This window comes from Cicer arietinum, chromosome 6 (genome assembly GCF_000331145.2).
Source record: "Cicer arietinum cultivar CDC Frontier isolate Library 1 chromosome 6, Cicar.CDCFrontier_v2.0, whole genome shotgun sequence".
Lineage (NCBI taxonomy): Eukaryota > Viridiplantae > Streptophyta > Magnoliopsida > Fabales > Fabaceae > Cicer > Cicer arietinum.
Window position 1 is genome coordinate 13229883 of NC_021165.2, and position 10449 is coordinate 13240331.

Consider the following 10449-nt stretch of genomic DNA (forward strand, 5'->3'; position numbering starts at 1 on the left):
CAATGGGTTGCAGTTGCTCAACTCATCAATATCTTCCACATAAAGTGCCACAATCAAAGAAAAAGGAACCCCTTCATATATTCCCCGTGAAGAAAACAAGTGTGGTAGGCATATTGCCTGTTGCAGCTGTAAAGATTATAATTTTAGTTTAAAAAACCATGCATGTCCAATTAGCAACAAAGGAACCCAATGATGAATCCAAAAAGACCACAATTAGCCAAGAATCCTGCCAAAATGTCAATAACATTAATAAAGCAAAGACTAAAACTGAAAGCTAGTGATGATGAAGTATGGCGTATAGCACAAATATTTAATAATTTACCCGCTTGACTACTTTTCCAAAGATCCAGAAACAGGATAGCCAAATCGGCATTTTCTACTTTTAAAACCTCTTTTTTCCATTGAGAAGAAGCAAAACTCAGAATTTGGACCATGAATATACCGAACCATCCAAAGCCACATAACGTTCCAATACGTCTTTAAACAGAGAATCAGGGAATCCCACGGTAAACATGTCATTCAACTCCACATGCATGAAAGTCACAAATCACAAGATAACCAGCAGCAATTATTGATAGCATAGAGCACAACATTGAATTCAACGGTAAGTCAATAGGTTTCAACAGGCCAAAAGATCACCATTAGGAACATAAATTAGTCTAAAAAGGTGCCAAGTATTGCATATCAAAACACTGGTATCATTTGTCCATCCAAACAACAATCTCAGAACATTGTGAACGAAAAAGAACTTTGCAGCATCAACAGCAACCCCTTCGATTTCAAAGCTGCAAAAAATCACAATTACAATATCGTTAGAATCATGAAAGGAGAGTGGTCTTTCAAATAAATAAATAAAAAGAAAACGGAGTGGAAAAAAAAAGAGATCAATACACATTACATACCTCAATGAAAAGACCAAATTATATCAACGAAAGCCTCCAGATCCCCGTCGTTCTCGTTCATATGGTCCAGCACGATCACGATTGTATCGATCACTTCCAGAATCTCCACGATGACCAGAATCCCTGCTGCGACCGCCAGAAGAACGATCTGCATTTCTATCTGGACCATAGTAACCGCCACCGCCGCCGCCACTGCTTCCACCATATCTACTTTCCCTGCCACCATATCTTCCGCCTCTTCCCTCTTCACTAGGGCACTCCCTAGCAAAATGACCGGGTTTTCCACACTTAAAGCATCCTCCATCACTAGATCCCCGACCACCACGATGATCTCTGTCACGATCACGACCACGTTCTCTGTAGCGATCACCATCATCCTTACCTGATCCTTGTTGAGGTTGAGCCCTATCAACAGTAATAGTTCGGCCATCTAAATCTATCCCATTCATAGCATCAATAGCATCTTCCATTGCTTTCTTTTCATCAAATGTGACAAATCCAAAACCACGAGAGCGTCCAGAGAACTTGTCAACAACCACCTGTTTCCAAAATAAAATGAAAGAGAACATTTACAATCTCGACTCTCAGAATCAAATATAATAGCTTAGAAACAGTTTTTTTTATTGTTTATCATTTTTTATCATACTACATGATTTCTTTTTACCTTTTTTACTTGATTTGTTAATTAAAAGGTTCAGTATATATTGCAATTTACCTCCTAAAATAAAGAATTAACAAAACATAATGTTTAGCATCTAGATGTATGCCAAAAGTGCAGCATAACAAATTTCTAGGTACAAACATGAAATACGATACTGAAAACATTAATTTGATATTAGTTACCTTGGCTTCAGTAAGCTTGCCAAACTTTTCAAAAGTATCCTTTAACTTTCTATCAGATGTTGACCACGCAAGGCCACCAATAAAACAACGATACTCATCCTCATCTGACATTTTAAACTGCATACATGTAGAAAGACAAGCATCAGTACATGGTGTTCCATTAGCTCTGCATGATCAGCAATCCATAAATGAGTGAAAGAAACCAGTCCACATTAATTAACCCGATTAACCTTGAGCAAAAAGCTAAGAGAATAGGAATCTGTATAAATCGAAAGTCAGTCCAATGTTATGATTGAAGCGAAAAATAGCACTATTAAACAAAATTAAAAAAGCTGTTGAAAAGAACCATCATACTTCCTAATCATTAGCATCTAAACAGAAAAGGCATAAAAGAAAAACAAGTCTGTAGAGATATTTGAGCAGGAAACCATCAAACTTGTTTACATATAGATGCTAATGTGGAATTATTTCCAGACAATCAGACAACCTGGAACTTATTCATAGAGATTTTGAGAAGTTTGTAGTGGTTTATATCAAACTATGTTAATATGTTGTTTATTGACAGACAAACATATTTGTTTTGATGGGCATGTAAACCAGAAAGAAAGAAAAAAAGACAGCTATGGGGTCGAAACCTAGCAGGTATCATTCTGAAAATTCAAAGCTTACCAGAACCTTGCTAATAGTAAATTTTCATTAGAGTAAAAGCTTTCCAAAATTCTACAAGGCTACGTAATCTTCAATTTTGGAACAACAATTTTAAGATATGTAGTAATGTGGTAGTATAATAACAGAAAGTACTAGTCTACTTCTATAAATAAAGAATATAAATAACAAACATTAGAGGTATGAACATACAAAGATAAAATAAAAATTTACAAATAAACATGTTTTTTAGCCATTACACACAACTAAAAATAAAATTCTTCAGAAACATCACGGCACACATATTAACTAAAACATAAACCTGTCGTTTAGTTTTTTAAAATAAAAAATCCCAAATAAGCCCGTTTGTTGCCATTATTACACACCACTAACAATAAAATTCCTCAGAAACATCACAGCTCGCACATATTAACAAAGACATAAAACCTATCATTTAGTTTTCAAAAAAAATCCAAAATACACATTTTTTTTGCCATTATGCACTACGAAATAAAATTCCTCAAAAACATTATAACTCGCACATATTAACAAACACATAAAATCTATCATATAGTTTTAAAAAAATCTACAAAATTCAATTACGCAGTGGATAAACAACTAAGCAGATGGTGTCTAGTGTCTACCAAGTATCAGATATTCAGATTTAATATGAAACAGAAAAAGAATTTACATCATGAGGGATTATGTTCATCATCTCACCATTAAAATTTCTTTGACACATTTATATATTTTTAAAGTTGAAAAATCCAATGAATTTTAGTGGTAACATTATGAACATGTTTCTCTCATGTTTGATCAAACATGAGAGGATTCCAAATCCACAGAAAAAGTATCGACTTGCTTAATACATACAGAATGAATAACATATATCTATGATGATCACAAATTCAAGCAAACCGAACAACCTAATGAGTTCCCCAAACACAAATTATACAAAACCCATAACCGCATCAAACCTGTGGCTCTAAGCAATTTTTCACAATTAGAAACAAAAACAGGTTAATTGTGAAGAATAATTGGATTGAATAAACGGAATAAATTGAAATCGAGTAAAGGAATTAGAACAGTACCTACTCTTCTGCTCCTCCCCTAGGTTTCGAGTTGTATCGTAAAGAGGCAGAAAGGATGAAGGGTAAAATAAAAATAGAGAAAATCTAGACAACTATTTATATATTCTTTTTTCTTTTTTAGGTTAACGCTTCAAATTCCACGTCTTCACTTCTTTTTTGTTTTTCTTTTAGTTTTTTATTTTTAATTAATTCAACCTTGGAGGATTCCCTATTTTTTTGTTTTTTCAACAAGAAAAATATATTTTGTATATCATAAAATGAACTGCAAAATACAACCATTTTTTGCATGGTTGACGAAGATAAACATGTTTTCAAATGGTATTTTTAAGGTAAAAAATTCAAATTAAATTATGTTAACGAGATGACCGAATTAAGTAATTTATAAGTGGAAAGAGATTAGAATCTAATTAAATTGAAATATTAAGGTTTCCTCGAAAATCAACATTCTTTTCAAAAAATTTGTTTAAATATTTTACCAATTAAATATTGGGTTAAGGAAAAATTAATTAATTTTTTTTTCAAGTGAATAAGGAATGTTACTAGTTGGCAAATGTACGAGTTGTGGAGCTTGTTGGGACAATAAAATATCATTTTATTAATGAGTCTAACAATAAATTTAATATTGTAAAAATATAAGATAAAGTCTCTTCAATTCGTGTGAATTCCAAATTATAAAGAGCATATTATTATTTTGCCTTATTTCGCTAAAAAAATGCTATTTTTTTATAAAAATTATCACAATATATTAGCATACCATTTGTTATACACAATTTACAAATTGTACAAAATTATGTATTGTCGATATTTACAATATTTATATACTAATACACTTTTGTGTACCACTAAAAGTTGTTTAGTATTTGTATAGCAATAGCTATTTTAAGAGAATGATACATGTGGAGAATTGGTGATGGTAAGTTATACCATTGTGGAATTAACCTTGGCTGAAGAATGGCGCTTATTTTGTCCCTACTTCAAATATATAATGTTGGAAGATAGCCGTTGTTGGAATTATGGGCTTTTTCCCATGTTTTCGATGTGGAGCAATTGAACCAGCACAATAGTTCCAGCACTTGCACAATACCACTAATACATTTGTTTATTTTTTCTTATTTTAATTTTAGTGTTGCCTTTCTGTTTGTAAAGGTAAATTTGTATGCAATATGCATTGGATAAGTTTCACATACAAGATATTACAAGCATTGAAGTTAGGCATTTGAGTTATAGTAAAATTGCAATTTTTTATATTATTGCTCTTTGTTTAAAATTGAATACTACATTATTGCAATAGAAATTTGCAAATCAATTAACAATAGAAACATCATAAACAAGCACAATACAAGTCTTATGAATGCATGTTATACAGTAAATATTTCTATAATCATATTGAAGGTGATACTACTAAATCTGAAGGTAAATATGATGCTGACTAGAATAAGATGAAAAGCAAAGGTAGTGGTCTTGATCAGACACTGGTTGGATCTAAGTGTATATCCACATGTTGAAACTGAAATAAATGCTAACAAGATATGAGAGAAATTAAAAGAGTTGTATGAACGAAAGAATGTGCAAAATAAAACATTATTGATTCGGAAGCTAATGAATATGAAATACAAATATAGAGATTCAATAGCAGAGCATATGAGTAATTTTCATAATACAGTGAATCAGCTGACAACAACAGATATTAAATTAGATGATGAGTTGCAAGCATTGTTATTGTTGAGTTCCCTGTCTAATAATTGAGAAGTCCTTGTTGTGAAGTTGGTTAATTCAGCTCCGAGTAGAAAGTTGAAAATTTCAACAATTAAAGAGAGTGTTTTGAATTAAGAAAGGAACATGGTTTAATTGGTTCTTCCTATAATTCAGAAGCACTAATTACAAAGTCACGAGGGATAAATCAAGCTAGACACTTTCATAGAAGTGATGACTCTAAAAGTCGTAGCAAGTCAATAGACGAGTCAATGACTAGAAAAGAAGTGATATGCTATCATTGTGTTAAAACACGTCACATAAAAATAAATTGTAGATTTTTTAAGAGAGATCAATCAAGGGAAAAAGACGAAGACAAAGAGAAGAAAAATTATAAAGATACAACAACAGTTGCATTTGTTAGTAATGTTTGCATTGTTTGTGATGATAATTCCAAAAACCTTACATATCAACTTGGATTATTGATTTGGGGTGCCTCATATCATGTTACTCATAGGCGTGATTTCTTCTCATCTTATAGTGTTGATGATTTTGACATGATAAAAATGGGAGATGAAGGAGTATGTAAAATTATCAGTACGAGAGACGTTTAAGTTGAAAACTAGAATTGGTTGCAAGCTTCCATTAAAGAATGTTAGACATGTTCCTGATATTCATCTTAATTTGATTTAAGTAAAAGCCTTGGATATTGAGGGTTATCACACTTACTTTGGTGGTGGTGATATTTGCTAACCACCAAAGGGTCCCTAGTGGTTGCAAATGAGAAAATATCTATTTTTCTCTTTAGGATGCCTACGAAGCTATGAAAGGAAGAAGTGAATGCAATTGAAGATGTCTCTTCTAATTTATGGCATATGCACCGTGGTCACTTGAGTGAGAAATGACTCAAAATACTTGTGAAGAAAAGTTTTCTTCCTGTGAGAGATATGTCTTTAAAAATTTGCACTCATTGTTTTGTTGGGAAACAGCATGAGTTTATTTTCATAATATTGGTCCTCATATGAGGGAAAATATTATTGATTTAGTTCACAATGATGTTTGTATGATGGATAGTAAATCTATTGGTGGTGCATCATATTTTGTTACTTTTATTGCAACCACTCTAGAAAAGTGTGGGTCTTTCCTTTGAAATTTGAAGACTAGGTACTTAGAATCTTCAAGTATTTTCAGACAAGTGCTGAAAAAGAAAAATGAAGAAAATTGAAATATGATTGATTAGATAATAGTGGTGAATAAAGAGGTCTGTTTGAAGAGTGTTGTAGATAACATAGAATCAGACTTGAGAAAACTGTTCCAAAGACACCTCAACATTATGGTGTTGCACAAATAATGAATCGTACGACTAATGATAGAATTAGATGTATGTTTTCTCATGCAAAATTATTGAAATTCTTTAGGGGAATTAATGAAAATTAAAGGGATTTGATCGATCATTCTCCATTCATTCCACTTGATGGTGGTGTTCCAAATAAATTGTGGACAGGAAAAGGTGTCTATTATCGTCATTTGAGAGTGTTTGATTGCTGGTGTTTTATTCACATTCCAGTAAATGAGAGGTCCAAGCTTGATAGTAAATCCAAATAGTGTGTTTGTCGATTTATGATGGTGAATAATTTGATTATAGATTGTGGGATCCGATTGACAAAAATATTATCAAAATTTGATATGTGATATTTCTTGAAGACCATACTATTAAAGATTTTGATAAAGTTGAGAATCACAAATCAAATTCCATAAGTTACATTGATGTTACGTTTAAGTCCTCTGCAAAAAAATTTTGTTGGTGGGGAATATGTACAAGTAGATGATGAGAATGTAACTCATGATCATGTACCTCACTGTTAGGGGTGGGAATAGGCCAGGCCAGGCCAGGCTTTGAAAGGCCTGAGCCTGGCCTACGATGAATTTTTTAGGCCTAAGCCTGGCCTACGGCCTATCATAGGCTTTTTTTTCGGCCTGAGCCTGGCCTACGGCCTATCATGGCCTGGCCTGTAAGCCTATTTAAAAGCCTTATTCGCATTAAAATATTTAAATGTTATATTTTATATTTTTGTTTTAAATAGGCTAAATTAGGCCTTTATATACAAGGAAAACTAATAAAATTATAATAAAATCTAATAAAATTATAACTAACAAGTTTGTAATGCAACAACCTTCCCATAAAACAAAAAGAAAAAAACAAAATGAATTCATAATTAACAAACTCTAAAAAGTCCTTCAAAAATTACAAATAAAACCAAATGAACCCCATAAACAGTTACACATATCATCCAACAAAACACATTCAAAGTCCAATGAATTACAAAAAAATGATATCAAATCTTCAAGGTGATTTGTATCTCTTGTTTATCAACCTTCAAAAACAAAAGAAAAAATACATATATGTTAGACACTTAACTAAAAAGTAATAAATAAATAAATAAACAAACTCATATTCAATACTAATAATAAACAATTAGGGTTTTCAAGTTTTATATACTACTAATGTATACGAAGATAACAAATAACTAGTATTGATTTTTATAAAATATAAAGGTAACAACTTTTGGTTTAAAAGATAAATTTTTCATTGAAACGCACCTATTATTATCTGTCAAACAAATACTCTCAAACAAACTCAAATTATTACCTCTAAACAAATCCTCTCAAACAAACTCATATTCAATACTAATAATAAACAATTAGGGTTTTCAAGTTTTATATACTACTAATATATATGAAGATAACAAATAACTAGTATTGTTATAAAATATAAAGGTAGCAAATAAATAATATTGTTTTTTTATGAATAATATGTTGCTTACATACCTGATGTGTAATAGGGCAATGGAAATTAGAAAGAAAAAAAGAGAGAATGAAGTAAATAATAATATATATATATATATATAGGTCGGCCTGTCAGGCCTAATAGGCTTTTTTATAAGCCTGAGCCTGGCCTATTTAATTAAATAGGCTTTAAAAACAGCCTGAGCCTGACCTTTTTATTAAACAGGCCAGGCCAGGCCAGACCCTATGTAGGCCAGGCCATAGGCCCCTGACGGACGGCCTGGCCTATTCCCACCCCTACTCACTGTGATGAACATGTTACAGCTGAGCCACCAAGTGAATTTGAGTTGATAAGATCTACTAGAGAACATCAACTTTCTCAAAGATATCATCAACACAAGTATGCGATGAACACTGATATTGAAGATCTAGAGTACTACCTATAAGCTATTAGAAGTGTTGATAAAGAAAAGTGGTTGAAGGTCATGTCAAAAGAGACGAATTCTTTGAATGAGAATCACATATTTTAGTTGGTAAAGTTGTCTAAAGGTAGAAAAACACTCGAGAATAAATGTGTATACAAGATAAAGGCAGAAGAGAATAATTCTCAACCAATATACAAAACAAGATTGGTAGGGATAAGTTTTAATTAGAGAAAATGTATTGACTTTGAAGATTTTTTTTAACTTTTGGTGAAGATGTCTTTTATTTGAGTTGTACTTGAGTTAGCAGCTAGTTTAAACCTAAAATTTGAACAACTTGGTGTGAAAATTGTATTCCTTCATGGTGATTTGGAGGAAGAGATCTATATGGAGCAATTAGGGGGTTTCAAAGTCATAGGTAAAGAGCAACTCGTGTGTAAATTGAAGAAAAGCTTGTATGGGCTCAAGCAAGTACTTCGGGAATGGTACAAGAAATTTGATTATTTAATGAAGAAACGCGAGTACGGTAAAACTATGTCTGACCATTGTGTGTTTGTTAATAAACTATATGATGGTGATTATATTATTTTTTTGTTATATTTGAACAACTTGATGTAAAAATTGTATTCCTTCATGGTGATTTAGAGGAAGATATCTATATGGAGCAACCAGATGGTTTCAAAGTCATAAGTAAAGAGCAGCTCGTGTGTAAATTAAAGAAAAGCTTGTATGGGCTCAAGAAAGCACTTTAACAATGGTACAAGAAATTTGATTATTTAATGAAGAAACATGGATACGGTAAAACTACGTTTGACCATTGTGTGTTTGTCAAGAAATTATATGATGGTGATTATATTATTCTCTTGTTATATTTTGACGACATGTTGATTTTTGATCATGACACTAATAAGATTCAATCTCTAAATAAAATATTTGAATAAGTCTTTTGCAATGAAATACTTGGGTCCTACAAAGTAAACTATGGTCATGAGAATTACTCATGATAAGAAGAAGAATAATAAATTGTGGTTGTCTTTACACAATTCCATTGCCACTTATTTCAAGTTGAATTATGATCAATGTCCTACAAGTGAAAAAAAAAAAGATGAAGAAGGTTCCTTATGCATTTGGAGTTGGTAGTTTGATGTATGTTATGGTATGCACAAGACCAAATATTGCTCATACAATTGGAGTTGTCAGTCGGTTTCTCTCTAATCCTAGTAAAGATCATTGACAAACAGTGAAGTGGATTCTCATATACCTTAGAGGCACTTCTAAAGTGTGTTTATGATATGGAGGTGGTTAACTTGTGTTAGATGGCTACACAGATGCAAATATGACAGGTGATCTTGATTCTATAAAATCTACTTCTAGTTATATGATGACGTTTGCAGAAGAGATGTGTCTTTAAAATCAATATTATAAAAGTGTGTTGCTTTATCCACTGTTGAAGTTGAATACATTGCAGCAACTGAAATTTTATCCACTCCCTAATTTACTATTATTATTATTATTATTATTATTATTATTATTATTATTATTATTATTATTATTATTATCATTATTATTATTATTATTATTATTATTATTATTATTATTATAGAAAGAAAAGAATAAAAAAAAGGAACAAAGTGATTTATTGGACTTGGTCCATGCGAAAGGAAAATGATTTTGAAATTCCTAATAAAATAAAATGTGAATAGTGTCGCTTGAAGAAGAAGAAAATGAGTCGCAGGATAGAGGGAAAAATAGCCGCCCAGTAACAAGAAAAGGAGAAGAAAAAATTGACTTATGGTGATGGTAACAGGTGCGTAGCAAACTTTCTCCGAATCTACAATTTTAGTATGTTATTTTTACCACTAAATTTGTTATTTTAATATATAGTGTTAGTAGTTTTACGTGAGAGTTATTTTAAAATACTCACTTTGAAAATTATTTATTATTTGTTTGTTTTTCACCGTTGGCGATGTCTATTGTTGATTGATATCTCTAGTATTACTATGAAGATTTCTGGTGTATCCACTATTTATTATAATAAAAAAAATTATTAGATTAAGTCTTCTTATT

General features: G+C 31.4%; 1 protein-coding gene across 2 annotated transcripts; it reads right to left on the bottom strand.

Moving 5' to 3' along the window:
• Positions 1-547: 547 nt before the first annotated feature.
• Positions 548-3633, bottom strand: LOC101512748 (glycine-rich RNA-binding protein RZ1A). Of its 2 annotated transcripts, none has more exons than XM_004504701.4 (4): positions 3482-3633; positions 1746-1862; positions 903-1441; positions 548-785 (listed from the first exon to the last, which is right to left on the bottom strand). In XM_004504701.4, the coding sequence occupies exons 2-3, from the start codon at positions 1854-1856 to the stop codon at positions 926-928; spliced, it is 627 nt and encodes a 208-aa protein (XP_004504758.1). In that variant the 5' UTR covers positions 1857-1862; positions 3482-3633; the 3' UTR covers positions 548-785; positions 903-925. The 2 variants fall into 2 exon arrangements, with proteins under 2 accessions (XP_004504758.1, XP_004504759.1); XM_004504702.4 differs by having other exon boundaries at positions 3486-3520.
• Between the last annotated feature and the right edge of the window lie 6816 nt (positions 3634-10449).